Genomic DNA, 19,587 nt, shown 5'->3' with positions numbered 1-19,587 from the left:
AAAAACGTTTAGTGGCTAGTAATCTATCATGGTGACTGCCAAACACACACACACATATATATAATGTACTGTACATATATATTATGTACATGTATGTTGTTTGTATTGGTGTATATAAAGCAAGTGTGTTAGAATAATAGAACAGAAACTCACACATCACTTTTCGTTGTGTAGATTCTGTGTGTCAGAGATTCAATGGCCATCCATTTGATGGGAACAGGTGTCTGCAACACAAACACATCAATAATCAACAAACATTCTTATAAAAGTCAGTTACATAAATTTTAAACCTTTTGCTACCATATTTCTGTTATACAGTTTCTTTCAATTAATTTAAAAAATAACGAATATAGTAAAATAACTTCATTATTATTAAACAGATGATTAAAACATAAATTTGCATGAAATTTTAACAAGAAGTTTTAATTTACATCATTTTAAAATAGAAAATAAATTGATAGGACCAGGAGTAAGCTCAGGAGTACTGCCATATAAGGTCATTCAGTAACTATCGTGTAACAATATGGCCATATAAAATCAGCAGCAGCTACCATGTGATAATGCAGCCATGTAAGGTTATTCAGTAACTATTGTGTGACAATATGACCATATAAGGTCATTCTGTAACTGCCATGTGACAATATTGCTACATATGGTTATTCTGTAACTGCTGTGTGACAATATCACAATACAAGATCATTCAGTAATCACACCATGTTACTATAACTGCCATATAAGACATTCTGTAACTCCCATATCTCATTATTTTCATATGAGGCTATTCAGTGAATGCCATGTGACACTACCTCCATATAAAGCTTTTCTGTTACTATCATGCGACACTACTGCCACGTAAGGTCATCCCGTTACTAATATGTGACTATCTCAAATAAGATAAACGATGAGGCTTAGCAATATGAATGTAACTTACGTCTCCTTTCTTGTGGTATTCAGCTGATTTGTAGCAGTTCTTGGCAAGGCCAAAATCACAGATCTTGACAACCTCATTAGCAGCCAACAGGATGTTACGAGCAGCTAGATCTCTGTGGATATACTTTTATCAGACATAACAGAAATTATTAATGTGAAAATGAAAGAGAAAATAAAATGGCATAAAAGACGATGATGATGATAGTGATATGGAACTACTTATACACACAAAAAAAAAATGGACAGATAAATCTATGAAAAATAGCCTATGTAGTTCTCTTAAGTATTATTTAGGAAAAATCAAATATCACAAAATGTGGGGTGGAAACATACTGGGTTAGATTTAATGTCCACTTTTCCATGCTTGCATGGCCAGATGGACTTCAAAGCAGATTTTCTATAGCTGGATGCCCCTCCTGATGCCAACATTCACCCTGTTTACAAGTATTATAATATTTCTTCATAGCTGGACATGTTTCAATGGAAGATTGGGAATGAAGGACACTGCTCATTACCATACAATGTCAAGACAAGGAGACCCAGACACACACACCCATATGTATGCATGTGTGTGCATGCATATATGTGTGCATGTGCATATGTGTGTGTCAGGGGAGAGCATGTGCCAATTGTATTGACACCAGTGTTCAACTTCGCTGCATAAAACATGCCCAGACATACTTGGAGATCATTACCCCACCTAGAAATGAATGGAATTTGGTGACAAGAAAGGGCATTCAACTGTAGAAAACTCTGCAACAACACACTCTCGTCGGACCGATGCCAGTATGGAAAAATAGACATTAAAACAATGATGATGAGCAGAAGGATGAACAGTGACTCACTTTTTTAGAAGCTAAATATTCCATCCCTCTTGCCACTTGGTAAGCATAACAAATGATAGTTTTTGTAGTCAGAGGTCGATTCAGGTGTTCATTGTTATCCGTGTCTGCATGATTGATGTAGTGTGGCTTCGAGGCTTCATCCAACAGGAATTTTTTTTCGTCCATCATAATGTCCTCCATTGTGTCCACAAAACTATCTTTGTGCTTCAAAAGGAAGTTGCGTAGGTTCCCAAAATGACAATATTCAACCATGACATACAGTTCACCTGAAGTTGCAATGCAAAGAGAAAAATCGAAGCAAAATTATTTGAAAGACAAAAAATGAGAGGGGTGGGGGTGGGGGGGAGAAAAGAGAGAGTGAGAGTGAGGAAGCAACAAAGAGGAAACAGAAGGAAAAGAAAATAGATTCAAAAGGAATAATGATGAGAAATATAATAATGAAAGTTGCAATACAGTAATAAGGTAGGAAAGAAGAAAAGTGAGGAGAGAGAGAAAAGAAGAAGCAGTAAGGAGAAAAAAGGCAAAGATGGAAGTGAAAGAAGAAAGTATATAATCAAAAGAAATGAGAGAATTAGAAATATAATGATGGTAGGAGAGAAGGGAGAAGGGAGGGAAATGTGGGAGATAGCAAAACAAAGGGAGTGGGGGAGAGAGAGAGGAAGAAGGGCTGGGAAGGAGGAAGAGAGAGGTAGTAAGTGGAGAAACAAATACAGAAATATTCTGGTTAAAAGAGAGTTTGTAAGCCTAATAAGAAACCCCATTATTTCATCTTTAACTCATTGTGAATATTTTGGTAAAATTAGGACCAGAAACCAAACACTCACCATATCGAATGTTCTTAGTGACAGCGCCAAGTAAATTAACAATATTTAAGTGAGGACCAAGATGAATAAGAATCTTTAATTCTGACAACAATGCTTCCATTTGTTCACGGTCTGTACAATCTGTAAAAGAGTAAAGTTAATCATCACCATAGGTTTAATGTCCACATTATCATGCTTGCATGAGTCAGATGAAATTTTACTGAGGTGCATTTTTTATGATCAAGTGCCCTTCCTTTTGTCAACCCTCACCTGTTTCCAGGCAAAATAATGTTTCCTCATGGCTAGACGTTTCCACCAAAGAGTAAAACAAAGGACACTGCTTGCATGACAATGACACTCGTTTACAACTATCACATGAAGTCAAAGGAAGGAGACAATAACACACAGAGGCTTCTTTCAGTTTCCCTCTCCATAACACTCTGGTCAACCTGGGGCTATAGAATACACTGGAACTGAACCACCACGTGGTTAGGAAGCAGACTTCTTACCACACAGTTATACCTGCACCTCAACCCTTTTGATACCAACCTACCTGAAACTGCCTCTGGCTCTGAGTACAAATGTCTTGTTTTCAAAAGTTCTGAATTAAAATCTTCCACTAAACCTTAGTCACAATTTATGTTCCTAACATCAGCTTAATGATAACTAAGTTATTTTACTAAATTCTTTGTTATATTTAAAATTAGTTGAAAGAAACACAGAGTATCTCAACAGAAATATGGCAACAACTTGATTTTGAGTAATGCCATCACTTGATTGTTTTTTTCAAACTCGAGAAGCACAGATGTAGCAATTCCCTCCTGCCAGAAACCAACACTCCTTTGCACAGATGTGGTAATGATGGGCACCTCATGAAGTTGATGCTACAATATTATTTTGGTGAACATTTCAGTTTTTATCCTGACACACATTCTTTTCCATGCTCCTTGCAAGTAGGGATGTCATATAATGTGTACTTAACAACAATCCTGTGTTTGTGACTTCTTTGATGACTTCTAACACCTACTTTAATTAGACAGACATGCCCACACTTGTTACGCGTTTAACTGGGCTTTGTGTTAACATAGTCAGGTAAGCTCACATCAAGACACACACATACACAGAAAATCATACACGTACATAAACACACATGCTTATATATAACTGTTATATAGACTGAATTATTACTGAGATGAAAAAAAAAATAGTTAAAGGAAGATCTCATTATCATTAGAGAAATATGAAACAGACAAATCTAGTTATGTGAAAAGAAAAATTTCTTTAAAATATTCCCTTTGTAAATTCTCTTACCTTTAACCATTTTAACAGCTACTGTTGTAACATCAATTCCATCTTCAATCCCTATTGCCTCTGCTTTGATGACCCTTCCAAATGCACCTTGACCAAGTATCATTCCTGAAACAAAGAAGCATTATCTTTAGTTCTACTTAAGCTGGTTTAGACCTTATTATCATAATCATTGCTTTCAATGTCTACTTTTACATGCTTGCATGGATCAGATGATGTTTTTGTTGAGGCAGGTTTTGTACAGTTATATGCTGTTCTTGACATCAGCCTTCTCCTATTTTCAAGCAAAGCAATATTTCTCCTGGTCCTCTCAACACAAACAGCTCAGTGGACAGATACTTTTTTTGACGGAAGGTTTCAAAAGAATGACACTGCTTGTATGATGGTGATATTCATTTACAGTTAGTGCACAATGTGAAGACAAGAACATTCACCTACCCCTATATATATGTATGGTAGCTTACATACAGTTTCTGTCTACCAAATTTGTTCACAAGGCAGAGACCAGCCAGGACTATGGTAGAAAACACTTACCAAAGGTGGCCTGCAGAAGGACTGAATTGGAAACCAAAAGGTTGAGAGAGAGAGAGAGAGATGACAAAAATGTAATTCTTACCTAATCGAAGTCGTTCCTTTGGAAATTCCCACCGTGAATCATAAGGTAGGCATCCAGTTTGTTCTCCAATAGGAATATCTGGGTTGTAATCACCTTTAGGCACAACAAGTTGTTTTTCAAGATCATCAAAGTCCTATAAAAAAAGGAAGTGAAGAACATATAACTCATGGAGATCTTTGTCATAAAGAAAGAGTTTAGGATTTTTTATATCTTCCAATATTATCTTTGTTCTCGTTGCCATTGTAGTTTAATGCCAAAATAATTCTAAATAGACTTGTAATCAAAGACATTCCAGTGTTTGTCTCAGCCACTGCATGTCTGAGACTATATTATCCAATGTGTCCCTTTCCTTTTCAAGATGGCAAGATATCTTGGTTGGTGTCAAAAGGGAAATTTAAACCTTTTGATACCAACCTGCCTGAGACTACCCTAGATATATGATATAGATTTCATGTTTTGAAGGGTTTTTAATTAAAATCTTCCATCAAAACTACATGTTCTAACACCAGCTTTATAATGACAAAATTATTTTACTAAATATGTCATGTCATTATTTTCACAATTAATTGTAACAAAGATTTCCTCAGAAATTTGGTAATGAAAGGGTCAAAGGACAGAACCATATTCAGATTCCCATGGTTAATATATAACCTGTGTAGATGAGAATTAGTAGATGAAGTGTTGTGCTACTAGTTCAGGGCTCATATTTACTGCAGATATTCCATTACACTTGCAGGCATTACATTATATCATACATTCCTCAGAGAATTTATCTCCTAAAAGCTATGTTGTATGTAGTGTCAGCAGAATAGGATAAACTTCTGATACTACATACTGACACTTCTTAAGATACTATATAGAGAGCTCTTAATTGTAGTCATTATATTGTAGCATCTCAGTACTCCGGAGACTGTAATACAACGGTAATATGACAGAGGTGATAAGTGAATAAATAGATTGAGTTTAATGGGAGAAACTGCTCTCACATGTTCACTGAATGGAATCTTAAAGTCAAAGTAGATTTAGTTTGCATTTTGTGCAGTAAAATGGTTAACTAGTTAGATTAATTTAGAAAAATAAAAATCAATGATATATATGTGTGTGTATATATATATATATATATAGTGCATGTGTGTGTGTCCTTATTGACAGTAACTTACATGTTTGATCTTGACCTTCTTGATGATGAAACAGATGACAGCTAAACTGATAATAAGAACAGCCAATGATACACAAACTATGACAATAATTTCTATTTTACTCATTCCAGCAGCACTATAATTTTCTGTAAAAATGAAGGGTTTTAAGATCAACAACAGCAATAATAACATCTGGAAATATACTGTTACTAGTAGGAGTAGTAGTAAATGTTTTTAAGATCAGCTAGGGATGGGGATAGTTGACTAAAGTACTTATCTGGTAAGCACTGCTTTCTCCACCTTCACTCTCCTTTCTGAGTGGGATTTGAAGAAGTTGACGGCTTGGTCAGAGAAGAAAATCCTTAGCCTTAAACCTTCTGACCATACCTACCACACAACTTCACTTGCCATAACCACAAGGCAGAGAAAGACTAGCTGCTCGTCTTTGCCAAAAGAGGGTAGCAGGTCAATCTTCACAACAAATTCAACTGAGAGCCATCTCTGCTCTACATGTGATAGTAGTTGTTACCAACAATTTTTCATTGCATGGACTCTGAATGAATATGTGCACGGTGGTTTGGTTGTCTTGCATGTATCTCTGACAGGTTTGGCTAGTGGTACTTCCATATTATAAAGCATGTCTCATACGATTAATGTTCCTCACTAGTACTCTAGACCAAGGACATCAAATGGATCTCCTAACCACAAGAAGTGAAAGAGCATGCATTCTCTCTGGTGAGGTATTTCCTGAGACAAGGAACTATGGTCAGGCAATAGTATGCCATCAAAGAGATGTATGTATGAGACCCACCTGACCTTAAAGAGACAGCTTCTCAGTTTATTTCTGAGTAAGGAATCAGTGACATCTGCCCTGAACCTTTAACTGACAAGAGGGATAACAAGAGTGCCCAAGTCAGAGCAGATGCTAATCTGTGACATCTGCTTTGACCCTTAAGTGAACACAGCTGTGAAACAATGGAACACATTTCAAAATAAAGCAATACATATTTACCTCCAACAAGTACAGTTGCATTTGCATACACAGAACCAGCACGATTTTTTATGAAGCAAGTATAAACTCCAGAATGGTCAATGGTTGTTCTTTGTATAACAAGCCTAAGAAATAAAATATATATAATCAGTGTTTCCAGTATGGCCTTAACCATTATGGGTTAAATTAAATTAATAAATGAAAAAGATCACCCATAAAATTTTAAGAAAGTTTGAATACAATACAGGTTAAACCAAGCTGATCTGGGATTTTCTAATCCATTGGTTTCAATGATTTGAATTTGGTGGTCATTAGTTTGTATAATGGCAGTTTGGCCAGCTGTGGCACCCCGTATTGTTTATACCCACCACAGTTGACTTAACAGGGGTTGATGTTGCAATAGAAGTACAGATATTAGCTATTTTTACTAATATTTCACCCTTAAATATACCTCCTCAGTGAGCAGCCAATACTGAAAGTAGAGGTAACACTGTAGAACATAAACCTGTAACATTAATTACTACAAAAGGTATCAGAATATAGTGCTACATCAGTAAAAGACTTGTGTGCAGAAAATGTTGGAGGTACATTGCACCATACAGTATAATATATGTGTTACTTAGCCAATTTTTACCCCTAAGCTCCACTGGTTAAAAAAATCCACTACTCTAACACCAGACTGGTCTCAAATTAGTGAGGTTCAACTTGTAGTTGACTAAATTTTTTACAGAAAATACTTTACATTTTTAGACATTGAAAATTAAGTGAAGATGGCTGCAGAAACTGAGGTATGGGTAAATTCTCCAAAAGGTGACAGGTATTAAATATATTACAGGGTATTATATTTTAGTTCAAGGAAATTCATTTTACCTCAAGACTAGTTGTCACTTTGAAAACTATATATTTCGAACAGGAATTTGGCAGCGCCACCTCTAACTGAACAATTATTCTGTGCTGATGATCGTAGAGATTGATGAAATGCTGCTAAGCATTTTGTTTGATTTTCTAATGATTCTGCCAGCTCACCACCTTGATAGTGTGCTTAATATCAAAATAAAATGTAACGAAAGGATAAATACTTACATTCTGCCTCCATCTTCTATATGTAATCCCAAAGTGTTGTTCTCAAAAATTTGGTCGTTGTTGAAAAACCAATGCATTGTTGGAGAAGGTTTGCCACCAATTACTTCACAAGAGAGTGGCAGGGACATGTTCAGGCTAGCATGAAGGGTTGATTCAATGGTACGACCAAGCATTGGAGGTATCATCTCTGAAACAAAATGAAAACTTTGGTACTATGGGAATATGGCTAGAATGTCTGAGGAAAGAATCACAATACAGAGTTTACAGGCAAGATCAACTGGAGGGCAATTTAGAGGTAAACTATGAGCAAGATGGTCAAATAATTCTCATAGGTTTCTTTGACCTTGCTGGAGCATTTAGGAATGGTTGCTTCCGATAAGACCTTCTGGAGGACTTTGTCTCACAATCCTCACAGCTCACACGAATAAATGGGAAATAGTAATAGGCACAGGTATGGCTGTGTGGTAAGAAAATTGCTCCCCAATCCAGAATCACATGGTTCTGGGTTCAGTTCCAATGCATGGAACCTTGGGCAAGTGTCTTGGGCTGACTAAAACCTTGTGAGTGGATTTACTAAATGAAAACTGAAAAGAAGCCAGTTGTATATATTTGAGTGTGTGTGTGTTTGTTCCTCACCACTGCTTAACAACCAGTTTGGGGTGTTCACATCCCTGTAATTTAACAGTTCAGTATGAAGTTTGTATCATAGAACAAAGGGTAGTCTCAGGCAGGTTGATATGAAAAGGGTTAAAAGAACAGAGGTTAATAGAAGAGAAAGGAAGGAGTGGAGAAGATTGAGAAATGTAAGAAACAGAGTGGATGTAACAAAGTTGCCAAAAAGATTGGAAGAGAAGAGGGGAGAAAAAATTTACTCACTTTCAACATCGAGAGAGATAATTTTATCAAATTTTATGGAATTGTTCACTCTACATCGGTAGATTCCAGAATCAGACAACCGAATTGAATTGAATTTCTTGGTAAGGATATTAGAGTAGTTTGTTCTGAAAAAAATACCAATCAAACATTCAAAGTTTAATATCGTAAATGCTCTTGTGTATTTTGTTTTAAAACACTTTTATGTAAGCCTTTTGATACCAATACGCTGGAGTTAGAAACCAAAACCTTTTATTTTAAATTGTTCCATATTTAAGCTAACCACCCCCATCATAATGTTATATAAGAACCTATTGTTATGTTTCAAACACAAGCTTAACAATCACTGTTATTTTAGTAAATCCTTCCAAATTTTTTGATAATTTACTGTAAAAACCCATGTAATTTATACATTTTTTTCGCAAAAGTACAAATAAACTTTAGTGGGTGCATAAATTACATGAGTAGATTGTTTCCAGAATTTGTTTTGAAATTTTTTTGTTTGAAAAAGACGTACAAAACGTAAACATTCGTACTGAAAGTTGACTCATTTAATGTCAGAATAAGTTTTTACAGTAAAAATAATGGCTTAAATATGCATAATGAAATTGCCTTTTATTTATACTGGATGGTATAATGCTTAGTTTTTCCGTATAAATTTCCATAAAAGGTATAAAGGTTTTTCCGTATATATTTCCATAAAAGGTATAAAGACATGACCGGCTCCACAAACTTAACTATATTGCTATAAACAGCATGAAGTCTGGTTACTACAAAATTTCACATGCAAACTGTTAGATAAACAATATAAACAATCATAATAATAAATCAATGATAAAATTACTTACACTTTTAATTCTGCTTGGAGGTTTCCATTTCTGCAATAATAAGGATAAAAAAGATCAAATTAGATTGAATTATGTATGTGGTACAAATACAAATGCACTGTTAAAGTGTTTGGACCAAAATTAACATAAAATTTTGAAGATAAATTTTAGTTTAGATCACTTTAAAACATGAAGTTTGTATCCTAAAATCAAAGGCGGTCTTAAGCAAGTTGGTATCAAAAGGGTTAAATATGGAACAATTTAAAATAAAAGTTTTTTACTATCTCCAGTGGCAAAAGGTTTAAATAAATGTGTTTTAAAACAAGAGTAATAATAATGGGTAAAAAACAATAACTGTTTTGCAATGATTAGTCTTAAAAAGAATAATGTTTTATAAGTGGGGACAATTTATTTATTTAAAATTTCTTTAATCCTTTTTTTTCTATAAGCAACATTACAATAACTTACTGAGATATGTTATATCGCCCATATGATCTATTGACTGATGGGAACTTAGAATAGACATCAGTATCCCATAATCTTTCAAACATCAATGTGAGGTCAGAATATTTCCACAAATTAGCACTGCATGTCAAGAAAATTTCATCGCCTTCAACTGGTGACTTTACACTTGTTGTAAACATAAAGCCATTTTCAATGTCTGAAACAGAAATACAATATTAATACAAATCTGTCTCAACAATTATAACATTTCAAAAAAGGTTAACTTTTCTTGTCTATTGTTTTATTTGACTGAACCAAAGTGATTTTGCTGCTGTAGCATCATCATCATCATCTTCTTAACGTCAACTTCTCCATGGGTCAGATTAAGTTTAGAGAGGTAGATTTTTCTACAGCTGGATGCCTTCCTGTTGCCAACACTCACCTTTTTTTCAAACAAGGTAATATTTCCCTGTGGCTAGACATGATTCCGTAGAATATTAGAAATGAGCAGCACTAACACTTGTTTACAAATATGATGCAATGTCAAAACAAGGTGTCAGAAACATATTTGTATGCACACATTCACACACATATACAACAGGCTTTTTCTATTTCCATTTACCAAATCCACTTACAAAGCTTCGGTTGGCCTGGGGCTATAGTTGAAAACATGGAGCCCAAGATGGCACACAGTGGAACTGAATCTGAAACCATGTGGTTAGGAAGACCATAGTAATTATTTTGAGATTTTTAAACCTGGCTCTTATTCTATTAGTCTCATTTTGCTGAATCACTACACTATGGGGATGTGAACAAACCAACATCAGTTGTCAGGTAGTGAGAGACAAACAGAAAGATGCACACACCACACATGCAGGTGTGTGCAGCAGGTTTCTAAGGAGTCTCCATCTCTCAAATTCACTCACAAAGCATCGGTCAGCCTGGGGATATCATAGAAAACACTTGATCAAGTGCTGTTTGTACTGCTGAAATTGAAACAATATTGTTGGAAAGTGAACTCCTTAATCATATCGCCAAGGCTTTTCATTGTGAGCTACCAGTTTCAGAATAGCTGTTTATCTATGGTTTAGTAGGAGATAGTAAACAGACAATACATATATAGACACTTACCACTAAGGGAGAAATTTACTATTTTTTCACTTATTCCTTGTCTATTGGTTGCTTGACATTTATATTGACCTCCAACTAAAGCTGTTACATTCAGCACAGTGTATTTTTTGAATGTAACAATCTCTGGATTATCTAAAATAAACAATAATTATTTATATTAGTTTGAGATAAATGTTTGTAAAAACATTTGAACAAAGTTGTGGGTGAGGAGTTAATCAAAAATATGTAAGGTAATATCAATGAATCAATGTCAAAAATAAAGATATATTATTTTACTTGGGCTGTTTTATTTATTTATCTATTTATTATTCCTATAATATTTTGGGAATAATTTCCCTTTTCAAATAAATGTAAAGGAATCAAAGTATTTGGATAAATTGTTGTTACAGCAAATTATCTCAGTTTGTTATGGCAAAATTACAGTACTCTTAACTTTTGGTTTGTTAGGGTCGAAGGCAGTCCTCATTGGAGTTGCATATGCTTATTTTTAGTTGCACAGGTTTATTTTTGAGAAAATGTAGTGACACTGTTAGAGAAGAGGATAATATGAAGCAAGTGAGAAGTAGCGTCAGAGGTGGTGGTTGTGGTTAGTGAGAGAATCAGAGGGGCAGGTTGAGTAGAAGGAGTAGTGCAACCCCATGTTATACATGGGTGGGTAAAGTGGTTCATGGCAAGTCTCTTCTGTGATAGCCCACCCACTCTTTAGCTGGGTGAGAGAAATGGTCATTACAGAAGTAAGTTGTCCAAGGTGATGTGCTGTTAGACTGCACCTAAAGCCATGTGGTTGAGACCACAGTGATATGCCTCTATCTGTGTACAAATGTGCATTATAGAAATTCAGCTATTGTCTTTACTCACTCTGTGTAGTTAGTCCATTTTCTATTGTAGTTTTGTTGACTACTGACCATGCTGCTGGGTTTGAAGAACAGTGAAATGGATCACATGCCTGCCACATCCATACCATTTCATCATCAAGGTTTGATGACACATTACAAATCAATGTTACTTTACGATCAACCATGAAAAAATCCTTTGCTGGTATAGTATCTAGTTGAATTATTGGTTTACCTGTAAGAGAAAAATAGTATTTTATACTATTACCTCACTAATCTTACTATCTATAGGAACATTGATATAACAATGCAAAACAAACATCCAGAAAAATTAGGATTTTTAACATGTTCATAATCAAATTTCTATTAAAACATTCCCTCTGATTCAATTAATTTTGAAGATAATGAAAACTTTAGTAAAATAACTTTATCATTATTAATCTGGTGTTTGGAACATGAATTAAAATAAAATTTTGATGGAAAGTTTTAATTCAGATCTCTTTGCAATAGGAAGTCTATATTGTAGAATCTGAGCAAGAAAAAAAAAAAAAAATTTGGTAATGTAGTGGAGGATCTGATGTCATAGCTGCAGGTTCCGTCATAAGAATATTGAACCCCAAAAGGAATGTGACATTTTTATATGGACTATCTGAAAACATGAGCAGCACCCAGTAGTAAAAATCATGCTAAAATAGACCTTGTGGGTGCTGGTGTCACTATGTAAAGTGGTTAGTGTTAGGAAGGGTACCTAGCCATAAAAACCATGCCAAAGCAGACAGTGAAGCTACACAGTCTTCTAGCTTACCATTTCCTGTCAAACTGTCCAATCCATGCTAGCATGAAAAACAGACATTAAATGATGATCAAGATGATGACTATATATATATATATATATATATATACATATATATATCAATACTTGCAGCTTGTTACATTTGTAAAGTGAACACAAAAGTAAAAGTAAACAAAGACATACACACATGCATGCATATACACTCACACACACACACATACATATACAAAAAGAGGGTCTTTCAGTTTCCTTCTACCAGATATACTCATAAGACTTTGGTCACTCAGGGCTAAAGTAAAAGACATTTGCCCAAGTTGCTGCACATGGGGGCTGAACCTGAAACAATGTGGTTGGGACAGGAACTTTACAACCACACCACACAACCATGAATATTTAAATTAAAACCTTCCATTATAATTCATCATTATTTAATGTCTGTCTACCATGCTGGCATGGACTGGATGATTTGACAGGAGCTGGTAATACCGAGGACTGTTCCAAGTTCCACTGTCTCCTTTGGCAAGTATTTTACAGTTGGATGTACTTAACACCAAACTATACAAGAAATTTTTTGTTGTTGCATTCTGAATACCAGGTTAATACATCAATCAATGAACAAAACTAAGTTACTTTCAAGGTTAATTGATATATAAGTAAGGTGTTTCATCTGAAATATGAGCACAAAAGGGTTAAAGAGAGTCTAAGTGTTGACTTACCAATAACTACAAGCATAAGGCTCAAGGTACTGTTCATATCTTTTGTTACAGCAAACACTGTATAATTACCACTATCTTCATACTTAGGATTGTAAATCACCAGATCCAGTACTGTATCGATTATGCTGTTAAAGAAGTAAACCTTTAATTAAATTTTAATGAAATACTTATTGTGGTTTGAGATAAAGAAAATAACAAACTGCTTGATATCAACAAGAAGTAAAATTCCTTCATTTGTATTATGTCCATTTTCCTGGCACATCTTACATAGATGCTTCTTTAGGGCAGTATTTTGCATACGGGTACCATTCCTGTAACTAACCTTACCAATTTTTCAAGTATTAATTTTTTTATTCCTCTTATCTTCGAATGTACACAGTTTGTTTTTTTAACTAACTACTTTGCATGTGAGTATATGACATATAACATTCAAAAAGACTTGCATGTGTATACACACATACACAGCAGGCTTTCATACAATTTTGGCCAACTAGTTTCACTCACAAGGCATTTATCAGTCAAGGCCACAACAGAAATTTGCCCAAGATGTCACACAATGAAATAGAACTCAAGACAACTAAGTTAATAACTAAGACAACTTAGTGATAACTAAGCTGATGGGCTCCAAAACCATACACATAGCCATGCATGTGCCCGTAAAAATATTTATCAAAACAGAAATAAAAGAAAATATTTTCAGAAGTATCATTTTCAGTTCAGTTAATCTATCTAAAATGACAAAGTAAGAGTCTAGCAACAGGATGGACAAATTCTGATGATCAAAAGGAGAAAAAATAACAACAAAGCATTAAAGTGGATTCTTTAAGTCATTATGCTTTGCTGAATTATTTTATCTTTCTCTTGTTTCAGTTACTGGACTACTGCCATACTGGAGCACTGCCTTGACCTCACTACTTTTTTTTAAAACCTGATACTTAAGACAAGCAGCAATATAAAAACAATATATTAGAAAGGTGACTATTAAAAACAAAAGGGTTAGGGAAAAGGAAACTGGAATTAGAATTATATTTAATAATTTTTCACAAATAAAAGGGATGACTATTGGCATATTTCAGTCTTATTAGACCTCCTCAGTGAAGCATAGACTTCATCCCATTAACCTTGGTATTGATGAGAGATTCACTAGGTTGATATCCATAATTTTTTACATGACTTAGAATACAATGTCAATGCCTGTAACCTTATTCAAGGTCTCTATCACCCAAATTCTTTATTCCTTAAGTCATATAAATCTGATTTTGTGCCTAAATGAGAAATTGATGTAAAAACAAAGTTCACATTAATAATTAAGTTGACAGACATGTTATATATTAGCAAAAAAAAATTAAAAAATTCACTCACCGGATTTCATATTTTATACCCTCCATGATTATCTCACTATTTTTGAACCATGTTATATTAGGTTTACGAAAGGAGACATAGTTAGCTGTCAGATACACCCTGTCTTTATCTTCACTCACTCGAACCAATTTTTCAGAGTTGTTTAAATATACAAATTCTTTTTCTACAAATGAAAATATGAAATTTTATTTAATTTTCATTTTATCTGAGGCAAGGATACACATATGCAAATGGATGAGGTGACAGTGGCAGTATATTGAGAATTTACTGGTCATGTAGGGTCAAGAGGCATGAACCTACAGTGATAATTGCAAAGCAGAAGAGAATGAAAACCACCCTTTCACACAAACCTCAGCTGATCAACAAGATCCTATGTAGTAAGTCTGGATCCCACTTGGGTGCAATGGTCCCTATCAGTGTAGTAATTCCACTGTGCCCAACCCACCAGTCATGGCACAGTTCTGCTCAGCTATTGGTGCCAGGCACAATACGGAAAGCAGCACTATTGTCGGCCAAAGAGAGGGCAAGAATGAGCAAGAGCAGAAGCACAGAACTGAGCACATTCGTGAGCATGGTCAGGAGCACAACCAAACACCTGACCACTGAAACCAGCAGCCAATGTACAGGTTGGGGACACCAACTTAGGTATGTCACAAACCACATTATTAGTGGTTGAGATTACAACACTCCCCTCACGAAGTGGACACCTGAGAAGGGCTAACTTTTCAGCTATTACTGGAATTCACAGTTAAGTAGACTGAAGCAACTTAAAATGAAGGAATTTACTCAAGAATGCTATCCACTGCACCACCTGGGAATTGAAATCATCCTAACAATTTGGCAACATGCCTTCACAATGATCTACAATTTAAATTCATCATTGTCATTTTACATCCACCTTTCCATGCCTGTATGAGTCAGATGGAATTTGTTGAGGCAGATTTTCTTTGGCTGGATTCCTTTCCTGTCATCAAACTTTACCTGTTCCCAAGGAAGGAAATATGTCTCCATGGCCAGACATATTTTTCGTTGAAGGCTAGAAACAAACAACATCGCTTGTATGACATTCATGCTTGTATACAACCATCACATGTCAAGACAATGGTACACGCAAACACAATATATGAACTTCTTAACCTTATAGCTGTCCTTTATCAGAAGATAAACATAAAATCAATATCATTCTTTAATTAGCATTTCACTCTTCCATACATTAAATTTGTGAAATGATGATTAATTCCTATTCAGATCAACAATGTCAAAACATCAACATCCAATCAAATTGCAAGTTTTGTTGTATACATACCGTAGACTGAAATGTGTACATCAGTACTCATAGAGCTAGAACTGCTGACGTTACATACATATATACCACTGTCATTCAGATTAGCTCTTCGAATGTAAATTTTGGCATAAAATACATCGATACCTCTGCGGTGTTCTCGTTTAGGTGTTGATACACGAACCCGATGGGATGTCTGCAAAAGAGACTAATACATTTCAGTTATGACGAAAAATTTAAATAATACAAAAGAAACAGAACTAAGAACATTTCTTTTTTTTCATTGCCCATGTATAAGGAACACTAATGAAAGTACCTCACCTCATTTAATGCCAAAAGTATTTGACTATATACATATATATATATAAAGTTATAAATGACAAGAGAATAGTATGATAAAAATTTATTTAAGCATTTGAAAATTCATACCACAACAATTGTTTTATAACTTGAAACATGCAAAGATAATCTATTTTATTATATTTTATAATAAATAAATTACTTCTATGTCTGCATTAATATAAACAATCTTTTAAATCAATACAGATATTAAGCTTATACATAAAAACAATTTAACATTAAACTGAAGGATTACATAAGACATTTTAGTAGAGTACATGTTTTTTAATACTTTTCAAGGAAAAAGAGGTTGACAATGCCTTTGAAGTTACTGTCAACCCTTTTCATCCAATATGTATTAGCTTTACACTTGGTTCCTCTTGTGTAGTTCTCAAGTTTTATGGGTTCATATAGACAGACAGACACACATTCTCATCTTTTTATATATATATATATATATATATATATTTATTTATTTATACACACATTCTTTTATCTGTTTCAGTCATTTGACTGCAGCCATGCTGGAGTACTGCCTTTAGTCGAGCAAATCAGCCCCAGGTCTTATTTTTTGTAAGCCTAGTACTCATTCTATGAGTCCCCTTTGCAAAACCGCTAGGTTACAGGGACTAAAGATACTACCATTGGTTGTGAAGTGATGCTGTGTGTGTGTGGGGGGGGGGGGAGACACACACACACACACACACACACAACATTGCAGCATGATGCAGACCTTGGGCCTACTAGATTCTTGTCAAACTGTCCAACCCATATCATCATGGAAGATGGGTAATTAAAGCTGATAATACAAGCAAATAAATCAATGCCTATATAAAAATATATATATATGTATGTATGTACACACACACACACACATTCAAACTTTCATTTACAAATTAGTTAGTATTCTGTGAATTAGATTAACTTAACATTGCTGTGTATGTGAATGAATGAAGCTGAAATGCGAAGATTATTTGAAACAGATTAGAGAATTCTATGAGAAGTGAGATAAGATAGAAACTGCAGTGCTCAGTTAGACATTGAAATTGATAGAAAAAGAATGCAAAGAACTTCATATGAAGTTGAACTTTGGGAAAGATTATGACAAGAAAATGAAAATATTAGTGTCATGCAAAAAGAAAAAAAGTTGAAAAATATACACATGAATAATTTAACAATATAAATGCATAAACTGTTAGACAATTACATAATAAATTACTTGATTTTCTTTTCATTTAAAAATCAATCTATATTTGGTAGGCATCAAAGATATGAATTCAGAAATATTCTTCAACCCTTTAACATTCAGATTATCCAGCTTAATATAATGCTTATTTATTTGCATTGTTTTGAATTAATCATGCATTATCTCACAGCTTTGAAATTTTTATGATATGATTGTTTATTTTTAGAATAACCTTGTCTGGTAGGTATGAGAAGCTGGATCTCACAAGTTTGAACTAATAAAATATTTGAGCATTATATGACTGGTTTAAATGTTAAAGGATTAATATTGCCGAAAGATAGCAAGCAGAAATAATTAGGCAGATTAAGAGGTTGAAATAGATAAAAGATTAATAAACAGAATTAATATTGTTAAATAGAAATTACTATAAAAGAGAGAAAAATACAACAAAAGATTGATATGAATATTTCTTAAGAAGACCTTTAAGCAATGATGGTGAGAAATTAGGCAAAAGATGTTAGATGATGCCAAGAAATAAAGACAAAGACAAGATATTCTATCAAACCACATAGGTTGTTTAATATTTCTTTTATATTTGGGAAAGCTTCCCTTTATCAAATACAAGGTGGGAAAAATCCCCAGCATTTGGAGAAAAAGTGTTATTAGTAGGCTCAAAGCCAAAACAAAAATATTCAAGTGTAAGAATACTCTAAGCCTTCCACTCATAGAGTATTGGTGACCCTGAGGCCATAATAGAAAACACCAGCCTTAGAACAAACCCTAAGTTGTGTGGTTCATAAGTGAACTTCTTAACCACACGGTCATACCTGCATTTATCACTGACTGTCACACTGTGTTCATACTATACTGTTGTGACAAGTTCAAATTAATGTCAATTGATTAGAAACATTCTCAACAGTAAGTTCAAAAATGACATACATTAATTTCTCCAGAATGATATAAGTGGGGTGGTTTTGTTGTTGGAGCAATTGTTTTTAATGCTAAATGCTCTTCATACTACCAACTTACTACACAAGTGAAAAACAGCAATTGAACCTAACTTTATCAGTGGCATATTTTGGGCAATCAGAATGAAGTGTCTTGTTCTGGGGCCAGAGCTGCAGTAACATTTAAACTTGTGACTGACTGACTAATTTTTTTTTTTAATTACTACTTGGTCTTTGAAAATAGAGAGCGATATAGGTTGTGATGTTAACGAGGAGTGTAAACATCGCATTTTGTTCAGAGAGTGACAAGTGACACCATAAAATGCCAACATCTACATAATTTTCCCTCTGAAAATTCCTCTTGTAATTCATTGGTCAGCTTGAGGCCAAAGAAGATATTTGGCAATATATTTTCATTTATATTAGGTCCACTTATACATACATAAATGCGCATATACATACATATGCAAATATATAAATTGTACCTAGCCACTTCTGGTATCATGCGTTGATGTGACTAGATTCTATTGAATCCTATAATTAAATACACACACATATATATCATACACATACAAGGAAAAAAGGAGAGAGGCAGAGAGAGAGAGAAAGAGAGAGAGGTATCAAACCATGGGCTTGATACCTCTGTGAGAGTGAAGAGATTTTGTTGAATGTAAAATATCCATTTAGAAAATGTGCAATATATATATATATATATATATGTCAGTAAATAGTGGGGTTGAATTAACCGCACGTGAAGAAATAATAGGAAAATGAAGAATAAGGCAGAATGCTAAACTGGAAGCATATTTTAATAAAGATTTCTAACTGGCTTTCATTGCGAAGCAAATTTTCAAGAAGGAGAATGAAAATGTTTTTTACAAAGAAGTACAAAATGAAGAAAATAATATATAAAAAAATAAATATACCAATACATTATATTGTCTTTGAGCTTTTGAAGTTCAATGGTAGTTCATGTATATAATGGTTGGAAAAATAAGGATGCATGAGAATTGAGAGTTGTGTTAGGTTTTAAAAAAGGGTTAAAAGTTTGTGTTAAGCAGGAAGTGTGGTGTCAAAACAGGAAGTGTGTGTAAGGGGAGACAAATGTTTTTAGTTGGAGTTATGAACTCTTTTTCAAC

General features: G+C 34.2%; 1 protein-coding gene across 6 annotated transcripts in view; it reads right to left on the bottom strand.

The window, feature by feature from the left end:
* The window catches only part of LOC106877728 (vascular endothelial growth factor receptor 1), a 67,970-nt gene that overhangs the window by 9,330 nt on the left and 39,053 nt on the right, over positions 1–19,587 (bottom strand). For 3 of the 6 annotated variants that reach the window (XM_014926694.2, XM_014926697.2, XM_014926699.2), the window contains 17 exons: positions 16,001–16,184; positions 14,695–14,857; positions 13,333–13,457; positions 11,849–12,058; positions 10,991–11,122; positions 9,884–10,076; positions 9,437–9,466; positions 8,592–8,716; positions 7,716–7,902; positions 6,654–6,757; positions 5,663–5,787; positions 4,503–4,635; positions 3,890–3,994; positions 2,600–2,719; positions 1,776–2,041; positions 932–1,054; positions 154–224 (listed from right to left, as the gene is read on the bottom strand). In XM_014926694.2, coding sequence (XP_014782180.1) covers positions 154–224; positions 932–1,054; positions 1,776–2,041; positions 2,600–2,719; positions 3,890–3,994; positions 4,503–4,635; positions 5,663–5,787; positions 6,654–6,757; positions 7,716–7,902; positions 8,592–8,716; positions 9,437–9,466; positions 9,884–10,076; positions 10,991–11,122; positions 11,849–12,058; positions 13,333–13,457; positions 14,695–14,857; positions 16,001–16,184 — 2,396 coding nt within the window. The remainder of the gene's footprint in view (positions 1–153; positions 225–931; positions 1,055–1,775; positions 2,042–2,599; positions 2,720–3,889; positions 3,995–4,502; positions 4,636–5,662; positions 5,788–6,653; positions 6,758–7,715; positions 7,903–8,591; positions 8,717–9,436; positions 9,467–9,883; positions 10,077–10,990; positions 11,123–11,848; positions 12,059–13,332; positions 13,458–14,694; positions 14,858–16,000; positions 16,185–19,587) is intronic. The other 3 variants (XM_014926696.2, XM_014926698.2, XM_014926700.2) reach the window with 1 other exon arrangement.

Source organism: Octopus bimaculoides, chromosome 13 (assembly GCF_001194135.2).
Source record: "Octopus bimaculoides isolate UCB-OBI-ISO-001 chromosome 13, ASM119413v2, whole genome shotgun sequence".
NCBI lineage: Eukaryota > Metazoa > Mollusca > Cephalopoda > Octopoda > Octopodidae > Octopus > Octopus bimaculoides.
Note: the sequence above shows the minus strand (reverse complement) of the source record. Positions and strands in the feature narration are given on the sequence as shown.